Source organism: Patagioenas fasciata, chromosome 22 (assembly GCF_037038585.1).
Source record: "Patagioenas fasciata isolate bPatFas1 chromosome 22, bPatFas1.hap1, whole genome shotgun sequence".
Classification (NCBI taxonomy): Eukaryota; Metazoa; Chordata; class Aves; order Columbiformes; family Columbidae; genus Patagioenas; species Patagioenas fasciata.
This window is the reverse complement of record NC_092541.1, coordinates 4,997,026-5,017,933: the sequence shown is the minus strand read 5'-3', so window position 1 is coordinate 5,017,933 and position 20,908 is coordinate 4,997,026. Positions and strand designations below refer to the sequence as shown.

Sequence of the window (20,908 nt, the reverse complement as noted above, 5' to 3'; positions counted from 1 at the left end):
AAGGGGAGGCAGGATGGGGACAACACTAGGACAAGGGGTAACGGGTTCAAACTGGAACACAAGAGGTTTCACTTAAATTTGAGAAGAAACTTCTCAGTAAGGGTATCAGAACACTGGCCCAGGCTGCCCAGGGAGGTTGTGGAGTCTCCTTCTCTGCAGATATTCAAACCCACCTGGACACCTTCCTGTGGAACCTCAGCTGGGTGTTCCTGCTCCGGCGGGGGTTTGGACTGGATGAGCTTTTGAGGTCCCTGACATTCTGTGATTCTGTGATCTCTCAGTTGAAAATCTCCCTCCAGGCTGGCAAATTCACAGGCATAGGAGAGCTGGGGGCACCCCACTGGGATCCTGGGAGAGCAACAACTTGCTTGAGGCTGTTGACTGTCTAGGCCTCCTGGAGAGATTTCACGAAGCCTGGAGGGAGGGCTCCTTGTGTCAGCAGGCAGACTAACAGGATGCATTTCCGTGGATATGCCTTCAATCCTTGGGTCCTACATTCACCTGAACCAGCTGCAAATGTGTCCCTCGAGAGGGACTTTCCAGCTCAGAGTCCTGCTGGAATCAGTGAAAGGTCATGGCAGAGATGCAGCCCTGGAAGCCAAATTGCTCTAGATGTGCTTCTTGGGTAGCATCTGCATGGTGGATGGGAACGGATGAGTTTTGTGCCACCGGCCTGTGATGTTCTTGGCCTGTTCGATTCTTCTTTGCCTTTTTCAACGGAGCAACACAGTGGAATCTACACTGATCTCCAAAGAGCAGCAAACTTTTTAGGTGTTAGCTGTGAAGAGAAGCTGCTAAATTAATATATACTGTGATTAAGTTACAAAAGATGTACCCATCATTAACCAACAACATTGTAAATGCCTTCTAACCACCTGCAGAATGAGGGGATATTTTTCAAGTTTTAGGTCCTTCTGCATGAGAAGAGGGAGACAGAAAATGAAGTGATACATTGTTTAGAAGCAGAGTGCTTATCTTATATTTGACTAGTAATTAACAGATGTATTGTAAGTAATAAACTAATCAATGATAACGAACTTCATACTAACTTTATGCAATTATTTCTTAGAGTAGATGTATGTTAAAAATTTTCAAAAATTGTAATAAATATGTGTCCTGGTTTTGTCAAAAATAAGTTTCTCTTTTAGTGAATTTCCCTGTCAGCTAAAGCCTTCTTACTGACTGCACTTTTCTGAAAGTTAGATATATGTTCTGGTAGACATAGCAATGGTATGCAAGGTCACTGGACTGATAAGGATGGATGCACATCCCACAAGAGGGGCAACGAGAAGTAGTGAACTGAAACTGACCAACTAAGTATTCCATCCCATTCACATGATACTTCATATAAAAGTGGGAGATCATGACGATCTCGTCCCTTTTTCCTTATGGCTGACATTAGGAGAGGACCTTGCGAGTCGTCCCTGTGAACTGAGGCCTAGTGACAGACTGAATCCAGTTCTGGTTGGCTGGAGAGTCCAGTCCAGGACTTCCGGGTGCCGGCCCTACATCTGCCAGAGCAGTTGCTGGGACTTTCAAGATTGGTTTTGTATATTTTGCATTATTTTCTCTATTTTTATTAGTAGCATTAGTTAAACATTTTTAATTTTTCCAGCTCTCTTCTCTTGGTCCTTCTTTCCCTCCAAATCACCTGTCCTTAGTGGGAAAGGGGAAGAGGGAGGAGCTAAAGAGGGAAAGGTGGGGAGAGGGGGTTAACAATACATCTGCCATGGTTTATTGTCACCCTGCAGTCAAAACTTAACAGTATGCAATAATTGTGTGAAAATAAGCAACTCAAGAGTGTCCAGACATTGGAGTACTTGTGGTGGATGATCCCCAGCACTGTTAATAAAGAATGCCTGCTTAACAGTATAATTGACTTTGCTGTTGAGTTTATTTCTTTGTTTCAGCTGTCTCTTTTTGCCCTGGAAAATGAGGGACTGTAGGGAGACACCAAGACCATGCTGCAATGGAAAACACACCTCTTCTTCCAGTCACTCACCTTTCCTTCCCTCATCCCTGAAAGGCAGCAGGTATCACCAGGGCAGGGATCCCCTCACTGAGCAGAGCATGTCTGTGTCCCTGGGGAGCCCAGGAACCCTGCAACCAGCACATCTTCCATGTGCATCCACGCTCTCCCGGCCTGTGTGTCCCACTCCACAGCCGCACAGGCAGGTCTGGGACCTGCTCTTGGACGCAGCCCACACGAGACAGCGCTCGATCGGATGCTGCGCTCTAACTGCTGGACTGCACCCCCGTCCTGTAGCCAGAGGGACTTGAGTTTGCAGAATCCAAGTCCCTGCATCATTAGCCATCTGCTTTGATAAAGTATCTCTCTGCTGATTTCTACACCCACTGAACATTTACATTTTGGTTGCAAAACGATGCAATCATGAGGCAGACAATTGGTTAACCATAAGTATTGGACAATAAAATCACCACCACCACCCCCAACAACAACAACAAAAAAATCACTAAAGACACAAACAACAAAATCACTAAGGGCACAAATAACAGCAAAATCACTAAAGGTACTTTTATCAAATTACTGTTTTCTCGTTTTTCTCTTCCTCCTTTTTTTTTTTTTTCCTTTTTTCTCTCTTTCTCTTTTCTATTTTTTTGAAAGTTAGCATAGACCGAATGCACTGGCGTTCTCCCAAGAGGTAGACAAATCCACACATCTCTCTTCGGTCACAAGTATCGATACACCAAATTCCGGAATAGACTAGCTCACCTATAGCACTGCTGTCGCCACACATCTTATGTAGGCAGCATCTAAACCAACCTAAATTTTTTTAAAAGTGCCTTATCTCTACTGATGGGGTCTTACCCGCATTCCAGGCTGGTCCGAGGATCTGTGGTCCCTTCCAGGAATTCCCTGGTGCCAGCATAACGTTCCAGAGATCCTGGGATCCATGGAGGGTTAGGCAGATTGGCCATCCTGGATTGCCAGGAAATTATTCTGAAAAGTTGGCAAAAAGACTCCTTAACACTGTTCTGAAAGCTCTAAAAAGCAGCAGTTTTATTGCAGCACGCCAGACGCAATTTCCCTCCCCTGTTCCCCATTGGTTGGTACTTCAGGGTTTACAGACTACCCTGACACGTACAATACCCTTCCCCTTATCAATCTATTTAAAATATGGATTCCTGGTAATTTGGCTACCCTTCCCCCTAAATTAACTTGTAAATACAGATATCAGTATGCATACAGGTATCAGTATATATTCCCTGAAGAGACTTTGTTTTACATTAAGGATTCATAGTCTGATGTCTCTTGGTTCTTCCCCCCTGCTGGGGTCAGGCCCAGGTCCTCAGTTACGTAAAAACAACAGTTCTTCATTAAATGTTCCTTACAATGGTTTTAAACTAAAGGAGGGAGATTCAGGCTGGACATGAAGAAGAAATTGTTGGCCCTGAGGGTGGTGAGAGCCTGGCCCAGGTTGGCCAGAGAGGTGGTGGATGAACCATCCCTGGAGACATCCCAGGCCAGACTGGACGGGGCTCTGAGCAACTTGAGCTGGGTGAATCCCAGAATGTCAGGGGTTGGAAGGGCCCTGGAAAGCTCATCCAGTGCAATCCCCCCCCGGAGCAGGAACACCCAGCTGAGGTTCCACAGGAAGGTGTCCAGGCGGGTTTGAATGTCTGCAGAGAAGGAGACTCCACAGCCTCCCTGGGCAGCCTGGGCCAGGCTCTGACACCCTCACCAGGCACAAGTTGCTTCTCAAATTTAAATGGAACCTCCTGTGTTCCAGTTTGCACCCATTGCCCCTTGTCCTGTCACTGGTTGTCACCCAGAAGAGCCTGGCTCCATCCTCCTGACACTGCCCCTTTCCATATTGATCCCCAGGAATGAGTCCCCCCTCAGTCTCCTCTTCTCCAGCTCCAGAGCCCCAGCTCCCTCAGCCTTTCCTCACACGGGAGATGCTCCACTCCCTTCAGCATCTTGGTGGCTGCGCTGGACTCTCTCCAGCAGTTCCCTGTCCTTCTGGAACTGAGCAGCCCAGAACTGGACATGGTGTAGATGTCCCTGCTCACGGCATGGGTGGCACTAGAGGAGTTGGGAAAGTCTCTTCAGCCCAAACTACGCCACGCGCAGTTCATCCTGCAGGGACGGGGCCCCCGGCCCGCACAAGATGGCGCCCCTGGCGTTGCCCCGGCAACCGCTGCGGGGCGAGCGGCGGCTCCCGGGGGTGGGGCGGCTGGCAGGAAACGGCCGCGGGGGCGCTGAGGGGCGTGCGGACCCTGCGCTGTGGGGGCGGCCCCGTCTCAGACCCGGGCCCGCCGAGCGCTGCCCCGAGCCCTGTCCGAGCCCTTTCCGAACCCCTTCCGAGCCCCTTCCGAGCCCTCGTCCGCCATGGAGCTGGAGGATGACTTCGGTGAGGCTCGGGGTGCGATGTCGCGGGAGGAAGGGGGAAGAAGAATGGCGGCCGCCGCCTGCAGTGCGTGCGTCTCCATCTCCATGTGACTCAAGAAAGCTCCAGCGGGTTTCTGGTTATTTGAAGCGGGCCGGTGTTTTAGGTGGTTACCACAGCAGGTGTGGGGATGGGGTCTGGCGTTTAGGAAGTATCGGAATAAAGCAGCTGAGCTTGTCCCAAGCGTTCCTCCCGCCCGGGGCTGGTGCCTCGGCCGCCCGCACACGCTTGGGGCAGTTGTGGGTTTGTATCTCCATGAAGTGTGGCCGGGGGCCGGTCTCTGGTCCACAGGGCTTTGCTGTGGTGTCTTGGAGACTTTGCACATTGCAGCCGTGTGTTAACTGCATCTGTTAACTTATTTTTGTGTTCGCTGGTTTATATACTGTGGCGAGGGCTTTCCCCTTGCTCTACTGCTCATTTCTGTTGCCTTTTATTGATAACACGCTTGGTCTGATCTTGTCTTGAGTCAGTTCAGAGAGAGGAAACTCCTCTGAATCCTCTGCGATGGCTGAACCAGTCCAAAGCTTGTCAATCCTTCTTCATAATGAAGAATTCTCTAGTTTTTGGCTGTTTTAATGGCCTGAGCTGGCTAATGGAGGTGAGAGGTGCTCATAAAGCTGACAGCGCTGAACAGCTGAGATGAAAGAAGGATGAAGTCTGTCCTTCCTTCCATCCTTCTTTCTTAGGGGTTCACAGTGTCAGGCTGTGACTTGTGGAGGAACATCTTAACTAGCCCTCAGCCTCTGGGTTCATATCTGTCCCTGACGTGGTCATTGGGGCTGAGCAGCACTGGATGGGTAAGAGAACGGGGTGTGATGGCAGGAGAGAGGCCAAACAGCAGCAGCTGGGACGTACCCTGTTTCACTGAAAATAAGACAATTTTTTGCTCCAAAAGGTGCTTTTTTACGTGTATAGCTGCCTGGACACTATTTAAATTGATTTTTTTGATGAACTTAACTAGGGCTTATTTTTGGAGCAGGGCTTATATTTCGAGTGTCCTCAAAACTCCTGAGAAATCATGGTTATTTTCAGGGAAACAGGGTTTCTCGACCTGGGTGTTGAGCACCACTGCATGGGTAGGAGAAGGGGGCGTGATGGCAGGAGAGAGGCTGAACAGCAGCAGCTGGTACTGAGATCTCTTTAAGCTGCTGTGTAATCTAATCCTAAATGCCCTAAAAGCTGCTGCAAAAAGATGGGCAGAGCAGAAAGGATGGGAGAAGCCAGGCTGGCTCCCTGTGTACTGTAGGGAGCGATCACCCTGCCAATATAACAGGCTCAGGCAGGATCTCTCAATAAAGCAAATTTTAGTAACGATTTTGCAGGACCAGGTGTTCTACCTAACGGTGGGCACATGAAACAGGGCAAACAGCCGCTCCTTGTATCCCCCCCAAATCCCGGCTGCAGATTCCCTCCCTGTTCCCCGCTGGCTGGGTACTGCAGGGTTTGCAGACTATCCGACGCTTCCCAGATGTCCTGCCTCAGTTTACCTATCCCACTACTCCAATTCCAACCACCTCCTCCCCGTATTTATTTCCATTTTAGGTGTGGTTTCTTGGCGCTCTGGCAAACCTTCCCCCAGCTTAACTTCTAACCACAGGAATCAATTTGCATTCTGTAATTAGCGCTAAGACGCTTTGTTTTACATTCAAGGTCTGGTCGCCGGATGTCTCTCAGTCTTTATCAGGTTTCAAATGGACGGTTGCAAAACCAACATTCCTCCTTCAATAGCTCCTTACATGTACCCCACAAACAGACCCACAGGAGGCAGAGACCAGTGTCTCCTGGCTGCCTCACTGAGAGTATGGAAATGTGGGGGGTTTTATATATATATTAACATGTATAGGTAAAATATGTTAAAATATAGATGAATAAGAATTTATATAATGTATGCATGCACTCATGCTGCTCCAGGGTTCAGTGACTGGATTCCTAGGTGGTTTAGCCAGTTTAGTAACTCCTCAGCTCTTAAATAATTGCACGACTTATGAAAAATCTCACTTCGAAGTCACCGTGGCGGACACACTAAATTGCCTGGTGTTCTTTCTCCAGCAAAACCAGCTGTTGGTCAAAACCAGACTTGGTTCAGACTGAGGATGCTCCTGAGGGCACTGGTGGGTGTGTGCTCGTCCCACTGATTCTCCTCTGGGATGGCTCTGCTGTCCTCGTTGGCTCGGAGTAAGCGTGGTGACCTGCCGAACACGGTAACCTAAAGAGTTGTTACGCTCGGTGCTGCTGGCTGTTCTCTGTTTTGAGCAACATCCCAGTCACTGCAAACTTCAAAATGAATTTGTTTGGTTATGCAAAACAGGTACCGGCCTTATTGAATGGTTTCAAAATAAGAACAACTGGTTTAACAGCCCTGATGTGGTGGTGAGGTGGTTTTTTTCCAACTTTGCTGTGCTGCTGATGCTCGATCTTGTCTCTTAATTGTTTTGTTCATTATTTTTTTTCCCTTCTCTCTGTTCTTCCATTCTACTAGATGCTTTGGACCCAGAGCGATTAATACAGTGTCCATATAATAAGTATCATCAAATCCGAGCCTGTCGGTTCCCCTACCACCTTGTGAAGTGCCGGAAGGTAAGCGGGACTGCAGGACAAGGCACCAAACGGGAGGAGTTCTGTGCACATAAATGTGACATGCACGTTCTCAGTCTTGTTGCATTTTCTGGCTGGAACAAGTTCCTGACAAATAGCCTTGTTTGGCCTTTATTTCATATCACCTTTTTATTTGTTTAGTAATAGCTTCAAGTACGTGTTCATTCACCCAAGATCAATTTGGCCCTGTTGAAAGGAGATAGAGATTGTTCATGGTAGGTCAGGGAGGAAATTCTGGTCTCTTCCAGAAGCTCACACAAGTTCAGATCCATTAATTTTTCCTCTTGAAGTTGAAAAGAGAACTCGGTCTGAGTTATGAGCATCCATTCTTGCTCATGTTGTGATATTGCAATTCATTCTTGAAGTGCTGGAAATGCAACTGCATAGCAGGGTTTGGGTTTGTTGGTTTTTGGGGGGAGCAAGGGGGCTGGTGTTGTTTGGTTGGTTTAGTTTGTTTGATGGTGGTGTTGGTTTTTCTCCTGTGTGACTGTTTAATGTGCATTTGGCAGAAACTGCACATCCTGAGCTCAGCACATATGGGAGAGGTTTGTTTCTTTTCCCCTGTCCATCTTTTATCCAGAATCTCAGTACAAATAATTCAGTAGGAAGCAGCCCTTCCTTTCTTCTCCTCTCTTGTCCTAATGGTTTGTTTTATTTAAACCTGTCAAGTGTTAGCACCTGACTGAGCTTTGGGCTTTTGCTGAGACCTCGTAAAACCCACTTGTTACCAACAAGTTTGCCAATGTGTTTTTAAAACAGTACAGCAGCGCTGCACCTTCCAAGATGCCCTTGTAGGGTTTGTGTCCTGCTATCAGTACTTGCAAACAACTCATTTTGATGATATTAGAGCCTTAAAAAACATTAAGTAACTAGTGAAAGTGGTGAGCTAAGTGACAAGTACCTCCACCTTTCCAGCATATGAGGGGCTGAAAGTTTCCTTGTTGACCCTCTGCAAATTTTGGCAAGAATGAGCTGGGTGAACAATGTTGGCAAGTAAACTTTTAACTATGTTGGTTTTGTCCTTATCGTGCATAACTGATGACCAGACAGTTTTGGCATGTTTACCTGGTTAGGAGGGTGAGGTGAGTGGTCAGGCACAGTTGGTGTCTGTAAGTAATTAGCAGAAGGTTTTGAGGATTATCATCTGATCCATCTGAAGGCGCCACTGCATAATTATTCACAGTGGCAAGCACCTAGACAGAGATTATCCTTTTTGCTTGGTGGTTTGTTGAATTCCCTTTGCATTCCTTTTGCATAAAATCCAATTAAATGCTTCCTCCTGCCTCAGCTTCCCATCGCTTAGTGCAGCAGTCGTGTATCGGTGGCGGAGGAGCCGCTGCCTCGGGCAGCGTCTGTATGAGGCATTTCTGCCTCGGGTGCAAATCTGGTCCCTGACCGGCGGAGCCGCGTCGGCCAGAACCAGGTCAGCACTGGGACAGTGGTAGATTGTGCCTTTCCCAGTAAATGCTGCATCATTTACAGCGGGTCAGCTCTTAATAAATTACCGTAGGGACAGCTGAGCGCTGCCAGTAGAACCTGTGTGATCAAGTTTTACTTGGTACCTGTAGTACCAAAGCCTGCAGGTGGAATGCTACCATCTCCCTAGCTGTTTCGAAAGGTTTAAGGAATTTCTCTGCCTTTGTGCCTGTTTTTAAAATACCTGAACGGTTTGGATTTGCCTAACATCTCTCTCCTGGTGTGTTTAAAATAGTTTCGTCTGTGCTTTAAACCATGCAGCCATATTGCCAGCGTAGGGAGTTTGGCTGAGGGCGTATTTCATTTCAGCCAGCTCAAGGCTGGCTCAGTTGGCTCAGTTTTTCACTGAATTGTGATTTAAAGAACAGTAATTTTTTATTTCCTTTGCGTTTTTAGTAAGCATCTGAACAATGTATTGCCATTCTTTGTTTACTTCTTTTTATTTAAAGCAACATCAGGATTATCCTTGGATTTTTTTTTTTTCCTATGGATTAGCAAAAGTTAAGTGAACTGGAGAGATATAGCACATGATTTTTGGTTTTCCCTTGTCTAGAGCTACCCTGAAGTTGCAAAGGAATTGGCCACATGCCCCTTCAATGCTCGCCATCTAGTTCATCAAGCTGACCTCAGCGATCACATAAAGAAGTGCAATGACAAAGGGTTCATTGAGCAAGACATAGGTAAGAGAAGCGCCCGTGCTCTGAGATGTTTGTTCATCCTGGGGACTGAGGTCTCCTGTTGGTAAGTATTGCTCATAGAACAAACAAGAAGTGAGAGTCAAATTATTGCCTGTAGTTTTGTGTGACACAGCAGCTTTGGGAAAATTTGAGTCCTGCTTTAATTCACTGGGTAGGTTCATGAGAATATTGCAGGTGCTCCTGGAAAGCCTTGTAGATATTTTGTTACCAGGCTTATTGAATAAAAGGGTTGTACCCTAGACTGTGCACACTGAAGTTCTTACAGCAGGAGCTGGGATGCTTTGATGACTAGGACAGGCTCTTCTTTTTGTAGAGCTGATGTCCCTTTGGGGCTTGACCACTGGTGCCATGGGGAGAGTTGGTTTCTGCCAAACACGTGTCTAGGCTCTGGAAACCCCTGCAGCTCTTCTCCTCCTGGGCAACCTGAGCACTTCTCTCCCACCAAGAGATGGGGCAGCTCTTCTTCCAGGGTGCTCTGCTGCTGAACTTGCTTCATCTGTCATACAATTCAGATTGCAGTCTCCTGCCCAGTGAGACAAAGTGAGGGGGCTGCCCCAAACCCCCAAAATATTTAGGAAGGTATCCTGTGCTACGTAGTGTCTCTCCATCCCCTGTAATGGTTCTTTATTGCCACACTGCAGAGCAGATAGATGGTTTTCTGTCTTCTGTAGAGTTGCACCAGGGCTGGCAGCAATGCCTGTGTCTGTGTGAGTAGGTGTCCTCTAAACTCAAGTGTTCGTGCCACAGAGTTCCAGGGTGCAGAGTCTTCTCCTGTTCTTTGAAAAAGAGGAACTCAAAGTTGCTCAGTTTCAGATCAGTATCTGACTCCTGGGTGTACCTAATGTGTTTGCATCATGCGGGGTTTCCTCTAAACCCAAGAGCTGTTTTGCAGCTGGATTGAAAGCACTTAAAGCACCTCCCTTATGAGGAAAGGCTGAGGGAGCTGGGGCTCTTGAGCTTGGAGAAGAGGAGACTGAGGGGGGACTCATTCCTGGGGATCAATATGGAAAGGGGCAGTGTCAGGAGGATGGAGCCAGGCTCTTCTGGGTGACAACCAGTGACAGGACAAGGGGCAATGGGTGCAAACTGGAACACAGGAGGTTCCACTGAAAGAGGAGAAGCAACTTGTTCCTGGTGAGGGTGGCAGAGCCGGCCCAGGCTGCCCAGGGAGGTTGTGGAGTCTCCTTCTCTGCAGACATTCAAACCCGCCTGGACCCCTTCCTGTGGAACCTCAGCTGGGTGTTCCTGCTCCATGGGGGGATTGCACTGGATGATCTAACATTCTATGATTCTGTAATGCTTCTGAAGTGGAGTTGACTGCTAATCACTGCGTTTTCTCTCTTCCTGAAGTGAATGAGTCCTCTGGCTCCCAGAGAGAGCAGATGAATGCTGTGAGCACATGGCAGGCACCTCCCTGCGATGAAGACTGGGAAACAGGTGAGGCACTTCTCCATCTGCCACACTGCTGCCTTCTCCCTGGTCGTGTCTTTCAACTCCACTTGGGACAGCGTGAGTCCAGGAATGCTGTTCATGGAGGTCTCACTTGTAGAACACCTTGTGTATGCTCATTCCTGAAAAAACAGATCTCTGCATCCAGCGGGCTATTTTTGATGTAGAGGACTATTCAACATACCTGTCATAAGTGACATGGAAGTATATCATAGAATGTCCTGAGTTAGAAGGGACCCACAGGATCATGGATTCCAACTCATGGCCCTGCACAGGACACCCCACAGGTCACCCCGTGTGTCTGAGGACAGTGTCCAGTCTATTGAACACTGTCAGGTTGGGCCGTGACACCTCCCTGGGAGCCTGTTCAGTGTCCAGCACCTCTGGGTGAAGAACCTTTTCCTCATGTCCCACTGACCCTCCCTGGCACATCTCCTGCCATTCCCTGCTATATCTTTCTAAACACCTGCCCTTCCAATATAGGCTTTTGTCCTTTATGTGCAATGATGACAATGTTTATGTTCCTCAGTTAAATAACAAGTGAGGCCGACACATTCATCATTAGATCAACTTGTACTCATGTGCAAATATGACACAATCTGATGGTGGTTGCTGGAGTTTCTTAGTTCTGAGCCACAACATCTGTTTCCTTCTGCAGAGTCACTGGAACAATCAGATCCTCCTTTTATTTGGGGCATGACCAATTCTGCCATAAACAGGTAAGGAGTGTGAGTTTGATTCTTTACAGCAATGTTTTGTGTAGAGGAATGCTGCAGCCTCCTCCCAGCCTGGATGGCCGGACACGGGCTGACTTTGCTGCTGTACGAACCCTGGGTGGAGGGGATGCTGATGAACAGGGAACATTCTTAGGGTGCTGGTTCCGTGTCACTCATTTTCGGATATGACTGCCCTGTGCAACAGACGGAAGCGTTTAGGAACACAGATACCCTGTGCTCCCGTATGCATGTGGCAGGGTGCCCTTCCTGACTGTGGCCTGTGTTCAACTCCTGCTGGTATCTGGCCAATATACAGGGGAGAAACGTGCTGAGCCTTTCTGCTGGCTTTGGAAATGTGGCCAGGAGCCTCCATCTGGAGCCTTTTCAAACAGTCACTGAGCTTCTCTGGTCAGCAAGCAGTCCCTCGGGAGCTCCAGTCACATTAGACTGTGCTGTCATTAGGGGCCTGTGTGAGCAGAAATCCCCTCCTCTTGCCGTTTGCAAAGCATAAATACAGTTTGGGTTTGGGGGAGCGAGGAGCTTAATGGCCAGCAGTGAACTGAATGGAGCTGTCGTGGCTGGTTGCACTGATCCGACAGTGGATCGTGGTTGCAGGCTGTGCACGAGATGTGGTGACAAAACCAGAGTTGCCACAGCGTGTTTTAGGGTCCGTCTAAGCCCATATGCAGCGACCATCATGCACCTGACAGCTCTGCAGTTCTGTATGGGCTCAAACATGATAAACCTCTCCTTCCACAGCAACAGTGACATCTGATTTCACTTGTTACACTTTTTGGAAAGCTTTCTAGTGTTTAGAGCGTGCGTCGCTCTTCTAAGCACCACCACCTCCAAGTAGCAAAGTGCCGTCCCCTTGTGTCCCTGCTCCCCCCAACCCTATAGCAGAATGCATAAATTTGAGCAAGTGCATTTGTCAGGAGAAGTAACTGAAGTCTTTCAGTTCCAGTGCCACCTTTGAAAAAAAGAATTGCTTGCCTTTGAGAGTCCGTGCCCCTGGGTCCTTCCCGTACGCCGCATCATGGAAAGGCTGTAAGTACTACACGTGTGGCGTTGGCACTGTGACTTCTGCAGGTGGTGACAGCTGCTGACACCTCTGGCTGCCCCGTTGCTTCATGGCCACCGCTGCACAGACCAGAGGGGTGGTGTGTAACACCTGCCTCCTTGAGAGCACCTTCTGAGGGCATCTGATGCTTGGATCATACTCTGTATCCTTTCTTTGAGGCATCCTCTGTATTCCTTATTTCATATTCTTTACAGTGGTCTGACTTATGCAGCCCCGCTCACACATAGAATCAGGGAATGTCCTGAGTTGGAGAGACCCACAGGATCATGGAGTCCAACTGCTGTCCCTGCCCAGGACACCCCACAGGTCACCCTGTGTGTCTGAGGACGTTGTCCAGTCTCTTCTTGAACACTGTCAGGTTGGGCCGTGACACCTCCCTGGGAGCCTGTTCAGTGTCCAGCACCTCTGGGTGCAGAACCTTTTCCTCATGTCCCACTGACCCTCCCTGGCACATCTCCTGCCATTCCCTGGGCTCTGTCACTGTCACAGAGAAGAGCTCAGCCCTGCCCCTCCTGCTCCCCTGCTGAACCTGCAGCCCATGAGCTCTGCCCTCAGTCTGCTCTGCTCCAGCTGAGCAAACCCAGGGACTGCAGCCGCTCCTCATACGGCTTCCCCTCCAAACCTTCACCAACTTCATAGCCTCCTCTGGACACTCTCCTGTAGCTTTATATCTTTTTTATGCTGTGGCACCCAGCCCTGCACACAGTGCTCTAGGTGAGGCTGCTCCAGTGCAGGGTAGAGCCACTTTGTCTCTCTAAGCAAGTCCTGCACACCACCCTCGCTAACCCCTTTCACCTCCATGTACCCACCCCCTCACTTAACTGCATTATTTCCTTGCTTTGTGCAGCTCTGCTCAGTGTCAGACACAGCCAGCTCAGAGCAGGGCTGAACTAGGGCTGCTTAAACCTGCACCACTGGGGAAAACCGATCAGGCTGCATCTGGAGGTGGGTGGGAGGGAGGGAGCTTCTTCTGCTGAAGTCCCTGATGCTGAAATCACAGACTGTTATTTGCTGTTAACTGCAAAGCAAAAACTTAAAGGTGCTTTGAGGAATGACTGTCTTGTTTGCCAGTTGGAGCAACTAAACCCGGTACTTCCTGGGCTTTGCAGTCAGGGCTTCTGCACAATTGTGTAATTGCCATAGGGTCAGGTTGAATTTGCCAAACCAAACTGAAATGTCAGTTGTTGAGAAGGGTTGTTGCCAAGTGCTACATCAGCAAAGGCCGCTCTTGCTTGGGGCACTGGAAGAAATTCTTGTATTTTTCTCCATCTCGTGCTAAAAATGTGTCTTGCCCTTTTCAGAGTCTGGAGTGCGAGTGTCTCTTCTCCCTGGAGTTCGTTCCCTCCCAGGACTCGGTGACTCCCTTCCCAAGACCACAGAGCTCCTGCAATCAGCAGATATTCCCTGGACCTAATGGCCGGACTCTGTGAATTGGCTGTTGCTGCATGACATGTTTTTGCAAAACTTGAGTTTTAAAAACTATCCTTGTTTGCCAGGTCTTTTTCCCAAGCATTTGTTTCACAAATTAACCTAATCTTCATTTGGTGAGCATTGTTACTGTTGTTGAGTAAGCGGGCTGATAAATTTACACAGCACCAACTTGGAAATCCTCATTCCTTGGACAGGAATTGGCAGGTCAGCTCAGGTCACTTCTTAAATGGCAGCGCCGATGATCTGCAAAGTTGTTTGTTTGCTGCAGTGATCAGAACTCTTTTGAAGTCGGGATCAGTTTTAAGTGGCAGGTGGGGTGATTTTAAGTAGAGGAGGTGGGGTCTGATTAGGTTCCTAATCATAGAAATGATAGTGGGGAGCAGAACAGCATGAGGTTGCATGTATCACTAAAATCTTGTCCCTTAGCACGTGCGTGTGCAAATGAGGCCCCTTCAGAGTTTGTACTTAAGATGTTTTGTGCTAATTAAACGAATGGTTGCAATTATGCCTAGGGATTGCGATGCCCTGTAAAATGGCAGATTTGTGTGAATTCAGGCCTTGGTGCAGTAGGAACTCTTACAGTCCCGTTTCAGTGAAGGTCAGGAACCAGACACCAGAGGAGTTTCTAGGGGTTTCAGCCCTGCACCTACAAAGCAGCCCTACATATTCCTGCTTTCAGGTATAATTATAGGGTGTCTGGAGCGATTTCTGTGGGACCTTTACGGGACGTTTGTGAGAACATTTGGTGGTTTGCTGGGGAGGTGCAGAAAATGTTCACTGCGGTGAGCTGTGGTCACAACATCTGTAGCTGGTGAACTCACGTTTGAGGGCCTGTTAGAGCCTGGAGAGGGTAAATTCTGAGAGTTTCGCTGGTATGTAAAGCAGCTGAGACTTCCTACTGCATAATGTTTAATTAATATCATCTGGATCAGCCAAACCTAGAAGTGTTTCTATGCGCATGTACATTTTGTCAGTGTCTGAGTTTATCCACGTAGGGTGTGTAAAGTGGACAGTTTGGGTTTTAAACTACATTTGTCATCTATAGAGGTTTCTGTCTTCTTCCTAGAAAATGCCCCAATTGCACCTTTGCAACTTCAAACCTGAACCCCTGTCATGTGGGTGCCTGGTGCTTTGAGCCATATGGTAACGAGGAATCCTCTGTGAATTCACTACAACGCACATAATGCCACACAGGTGAAGTTTAAAGGGTGTACTTAAGTATTTGTGTAGTTTCCAGCAGGGTTTAGTAGTTTTCTAACACTTAAAATATGAGAGCTCTAATGTAACTGTTCTTTGTTGCGGAGGTAGGAATGGTTTGAATCACAGAAAATACATGTTTGGGACCGTGTAAATGTTTGGATCAAGCGGTTTGTTTCCAAAAATGGGTGCAAAGTACAAATGGGATCTAAATGTACAAACACAAAACACTTAAGAAACCAGGTATGGTGTCTGTCTAGAAAGAAATAAATGCCTTTCACATTGTGAAAAGAATGTTCCTCGAAATACTGAACTTTCACCAATGTAAAATACATGTTGACTACTGTGCAAAATTAGGATTATTTTCAAGTTAGGTTCTGTCAAAAGTTCTTGTTGGCAATTTAGAATAAAAATGTTACGAATGCTGTTGGACTCATTTTATATTTCTGAAAGGTATCTGTAGTGATTGGTACTCCTGTTGAATACATAAATGCTTACACAGTAAACCCTCCATTCTACCTTCATTTAATTATTGTTTTTGTCACTTTGAAGGAAAGTGGTGACAAATATCAGCTGCTTGATTGGTTCTGGTATAACTGCAGTAGCTTATTTGCAGGATTAATGGGCCTGAGCAGTATAATTTTAGATAGGTGCCATAATTGGGCCCATTACTGTAAGTTCATATAATTGCCAGTTGATGGAATACTGGCGGTAATTAGTGCAGTAACTACCTGCTTTTGTTGGGTGTCACCGCTTTCCTGCGCCGCAGAGATGAACTTCGGGTGCACCTCCTCCCAGGAGGCCCTTTGTCCCGTTCCCCAGCCCGCTGTCAGCATGAGCTCTTGTCCAACAGCTCTGCTGTCCTCAAAGGGACCATGTGGTCTCGGAAAGGTGACAGTTGTGCCTTCAAAACATCCCCTGGCCACAGTAAACAGGGGACAGGGACCACGAGAAGTGGATTTGTCTCGCAGGGTAGGTGCAGCCAATATGACGGAGCTCTGAGAGCTGGAGTCCCATGTCTTTCTGGGCAGCTTCTCCCAGCACGTCCTGCATGTGCCACCACCCTTTGAAGAGTGGGAGACCCACAATTTGACTGTTCCCTGTGGCCATTTCAGTGTGGAAGATTAACAGGTTGTAGGGATGTAAAACAGAAAGATGATTCACCTCCAGCAGTGTGACTATCTCAGCTCCCAGTATTGTCTGTCATGGGGCTGTTGGGATGGAGCTCCGATTGTTTTCTGTTTACCACAAGGAATGTTTTTAAAATTATGTCAAATGGCACCTAGTCCAATGTGGCAGAGCAAGGACTTTCATGTGACAGTCACTGTGGCCACAGCCACATATTCCTCTGTTAAATCCTCACTCTCTTTTCACCCCCTTCCCAAGAGGCTGAATGTGTCCCTGCCAGGAGAAGCTGATGGGATGTGAAGAGGTTGAGGTTGGATGTGGGGAACAATTTCTTCCCCAAAGGGCTGTGGGGCATTGGAACAGGCTGCCCAGGGCAGTGCTGGAGTCACCATCCCTGGAGGGTTGGACAGACGGACATGAGGTTCTCAGGACATGGGGCAGTGCCAAGGGAGAGGAACGGTTGGACTTGATGATCTTGAGGGACTTTTCCAACCAAAATGATTCTCTGATTCTATGAAATATCAGCCCCTTTTGGCCTCCCAGGGAGCTCTCCGCTTGGGAGCAGAGCCCGACCCCCCCGGCTCCAAGCTCCTTTCAGGCAGTTCAGAGATCAGAAGGTCTCCCCTCAGCTCCTGTTCTCCAGCTGAACCCCCCAGGTCCCTCAGCCGCTCCCATCACACTTGTGCTCCAGCCCCTCACCAGCTCCGTTCCCTTCTCTCCACTCGCTCCAGCACCTCAAGGGTTTTCTTGGTGTGAGGGGCCCAGAACTGCCCCCAGGATTCACGGTTTGTCCTCCCCAGGTCCCAGCACAGGCTCGGTCACTGCCCTGGGCCTGCTGGCCACACAAGTGCTGGTCCCAGCCAGGGTCCTGTGGCCTCTTGGCCACCTGTGCACACACTGGCTCATGTTCAGCCGCTGGCACCAACACCCCCAGGGCCTTTTCCAGTCGCTCTTCCCTGAGCCTGCAGTGTTCATGGGGTTGTTGTGACCCAAGTGCAGGACCTGGCACTTGCCCTTGTTGAACCTCATGCAATCAGCCTGAGCCCACGGATAAATACAGGGTCCTGAACTGCCTTGTCTCCTACCCAGTGCACAATGGAAGAGGGTGAGAAAACAAGAGGGAACAAGGAAGACTTTCCATCATGGGGGTGTTTATGAGCAAACAAAGTGCTGGAGGCAGGAGAGAGAAAAGGGAACAGATCTACCTGGTGGGGCGAGGAAACACCAGCTGCAAAAATGCCCCATCACTTTTGTTGTGGAGGGTGAACAGGCTCCGAGCGTCGTTTTGCCTCTGGAGTTTGGTGTTCAGCTCCTTTATGCTGTGGTCAGGAAGGCTGGAGGAGAAGAGCTGGATGGTGGTGCAGACCCGGCTGCCTGGGGGCTCTCTCCAGACCACACCCGTTGTGTTTTGGGTTTACCTCTCGCTTTGCAGCGGTAGTTCAGCCTGAGTTATAGTGATTAGTTGTATGTGGGGGTTCCTTTAACTCCCCAGGGAACCACCTCTTGCTACTGAACTTCAGGTTCCAGCAGGTGAGACCACCTGGGGTTACTGGAGGCAGCACAAAGTCTCCTTTTTATGGGAGATCAGGCTCTGGCCCCAGATCTCAACATCACAACCAAACCACATTTAAGAAGCCAGTTCCCTTTTCCTGGCTGTTAGTCCAGGTTGTAACTCAAGCCCAGTTTCAGCTCAGAGATGATTTACAAGCTCAGCAACAGGCTGGAAATCAATGGTGGCTGCCTGGGCTGCAGCAGCTGCAGAGCTGAGTGTTTCTTCAGAAGCATTGACCAAACAGTGCAGACGAGGTGTCTCCATGGGCAGCTCAGACACGCACGATCCAGAGCAGGTATATGGGACCAACCCATTCACCTCATGTTTGGGAAGGACCTTCCTACTCGGAGCTCCCAGCCCCGCTGATGTCTGAGTGTCTTGTGGCAGCTGCTCCTGTTCCCTGGGGTGCCCAGGTCACCGTGGGAAGGACCATGGCCATCGCGTCCCATCCTTGCTGCTGTGACATCCCTGTCCTGAGAACACTGCCGCGAGCCCCTGGGTGTCACCTGCTCCATGACGTCCATGCCTCTGCTCCAGTTGGCACCTGTGCTTGGGTTCCAGAGGCAGACGGGCACGTCCAACCCCATCCCAGAGCCCCGTCACCAAACCGGGCGGGACCCCGGGCCCTGCAGACAAACGGGGTTCCTGAGGATTTGCCTGGGGCTCTTCCCAACGCCCCAGCCAGCCTGGGGGATGCACCACACCAGCACCTGGGTTACTGTGGAGACACCGCGATAGCCAAGGGCAGCAGCTCCACTTTGCTGGGCCCAGCACAACTGGTGTGTCTGACAGTGTATAATACCTGCCATATATTCTGAGTCTGATACCATATAGAATCATAGAATGACCTGAGTTGCAAGTGACTTCTGCAGGTGGTGACAGCTGCTGACACCTCTGGCTGCCCCGTTGCTTCATGGCCACCACGGCATGAACCAGAGGGGTGGTGTGTAACACCTGCCTCCTTGAGAGCACCTTTTGAGGGCATCTGATGCTTGGATCATACTCTGTATCCTTTCTTTGAGGCATCCTCTGTATTCCTTATTTCATATTCTTTACAGTGGTCTGACTTATGCAGCCCCACTCACACATAGAATCAGGGAATGTCCTGAGCTGGAGGGACCCACAGGATCATGGGTTCCAACTGCTGTCCCTGCCCAGGACACCCCACAGGTCACCCCGTGTGTCTGAGGCCGTTGTCCAGTCTCTTCTTGAACACTGTCAGGTTGGGCCGTGACACCTCCCTGGGAGCCTGTTCAGTGTCCAGCACCTCTGGGTGCAGAACCTTTTCCTCATGTCCCACTGACCCTCCCTGGCACATCTGCTGCCATTCCCTGGGCTCTGTCACTGTCACAGAGAAGAGCTCACCCTGCCCCTCCTGCTCCCCTGCTGAACCTGCAGCCCATGAGCTCTGCCCTCAGTCTGCTCTGCTCCAGCTGAGCAAACCCAGGGACTGCAGCCGCTCCTCATACGGCTTCCCCTCCAAACCTTCACCAACTTCATAGCCTCCTATGGACACTCTCCTGTAGCTTTATCTCCTTTTCTCCGGTGTCCCCAGCCCTGCACACAGCGAATGCTCCAGGTGAGGCCGCCCCAGCGCAAAGTCCAGCCAGGCTGTCATTTCTGCTGCCCATCTCCAGAACACTGACATGACTGAACTGTTCTCTCATCCCGTCACTGTTTCATTCCCCTTCCCCCCCCCCGTCTCTTCTGCTCTTGGCTTTTCACCTCCCTACATCAAGATACAAAGGCAATGGAGGGTGGTAGAACAGGAGCCCACCCAGGACTGTGGAGTTGGTGGTGCTGGCGGCACTGGAGCTGGGCCAGGATGGCTCAGCACCCCGGGCAGGACAGGACAGCACGAGGCAGCAGCACCCCCTGCAGAGCAGCTGCCAAACCCATGATGCTCACACAGCCTTATTGTGAAAACACGACACCATCACCACCGGCTTGTGTCACAGCTCACAAAGAGACACCTTTTTACTCCTACAGCTGCAACATTCAACATTATTATAGTCACAGGCAGCGTTGCCATTGCTTTTGTTCTACGCTAAAGGACGTGTTGATTTTTAACACAACGCTGTTGTAATTGTGCATTATATGGTTAACATTTGGCAACAGTATACGTACATATGCATACATATTAAGCTTTGGTTATTAGACAAGTACACACACCCTCTAGTACTTATCTCTACTGTCTTCCTTCTAAATTAATTTTTCCCCACCAAGTCATAATCATCTTATAATCCATTATCTCCCCCTCCAATCTGTGTATACGTTGGCCACATTTCACTCTGTTTTAACTGCTAAAATACTGACTGCACTTTTAGTCAAAACTTCTACCATCTCTTTTAGACCCTCGCAGATTTCTCTGGCACACGCGGGCACACCATACAGCACAGTGATGGGTCAACGATGCTGTTTGGAGGTGTCAAGGTTTGATTGCAGGGTGACAATAAACCCTGGCAGGTGCTTTGTTAACCCCCCGCTGAGGAAAGGCGATAGGAGAGCAGAGAGAGGCAAAACCAGAGAGGACTTGCAAGTTGGAAAGAATTAAAAATGTTTTATTAATGCTACTAATAAAATAGAGAAAATTATACAAAATATACAAAACCAATCTTGAATTCCCTGGCAAAGCTCAGAGCTGCTCCAATAACTGCAGGGCAGGCACCTGGAAGTCCTGGCCTGGACCCTGCAGCAAACTGGAGCTGGATTCAAGGATGCAGGGGCTGTCACTAAGCCTCAGATCACAGGGTCCTGCCCAGATGTTGGCCATAGTTGAAGAGGGGCTGAGACCCTCATGATCTCCCATTTTATATGGTGTTATGATGGGATGGAATACTTAGTTTTAGTCACCTGTTCAGTTCTCTCCTCCTTGCCCCTCTCACTTACAGGACGTACATCCTTATCAGCGACCTCGCATTCCATCGCTGTGTCTACCAAAACACGTATCCAACTCCAGAAAAGTGCAGTTACTAAGAACTTTGCTGAAAGAAAAATTCAATAAAAGAGGAACTGGTCTGGTTTGTAACAAAACCAGGACACCAGGCTTGAGCTGCTGCTCATCATTTAAAGTCCTTCAGGGGACCACCTGGGAAGATAAACCTTGAAGGCCTTGCTTACCAGGCTGCCAAAGGCTGCTCTGATCTATTTATCTAGTTAATACCTGCATCACT

General features: G+C 49.0%; 1 protein-coding gene across 2 annotated transcripts; it reads left to right on the top strand.

Moving 5' to 3' along the window:
• The first annotated feature begins 4,299 nt into the window (after positions 1 to 4,299).
• LOC136112030 (gametocyte-specific factor 1) lies at positions 4,300 to 15,480 on the top strand. 2 transcript variants are annotated; one of them, XM_065856515.2, is made up of 7 exons: positions 4,300 to 4,376; positions 6,892 to 6,989; positions 9,037 to 9,163; positions 10,532 to 10,618; positions 11,289 to 11,349; positions 12,311 to 12,393; positions 13,729 to 15,480. In XM_065856515.2, coding segments are annotated over exons 1-7 (480 nt in total). In that variant the 5' UTR covers positions 4,300 to 4,354; the 3' UTR covers positions 13,731 to 15,480. The 2 variants fall into 2 exon arrangements, with proteins under 2 accessions (XP_065712587.2, XP_065712586.2); XM_065856514.2 differs by having other exon boundaries at positions 12,305 to 12,393.
• The last annotated feature ends 5,428 nt before the right edge of the window (positions 15,481 to 20,908 follow it).

Excerpts from the sequence above, each read along its gene's own strand:
- LOC136112030 (XM_065856514.2), top strand. The coding sequence starts at position 4,355 with ATGGAGCTGGAGGATGACTTCG. Across the intron at positions 10,619-11,288 it reads CGATGAAGACTGGGAAACAG|AGTCACTGGAACAATCAGAT; the intron begins GTGAGGCACTTC and ends TTCCTTCTGCAG. Across the intron at positions 11,350-12,304 it reads ACCAATTCTGCCATAAACAG|TTCCAGTGCCACCTTTGAAA; the intron begins GTAAGGAGTGTG and ends GAAGTCTTTCAG.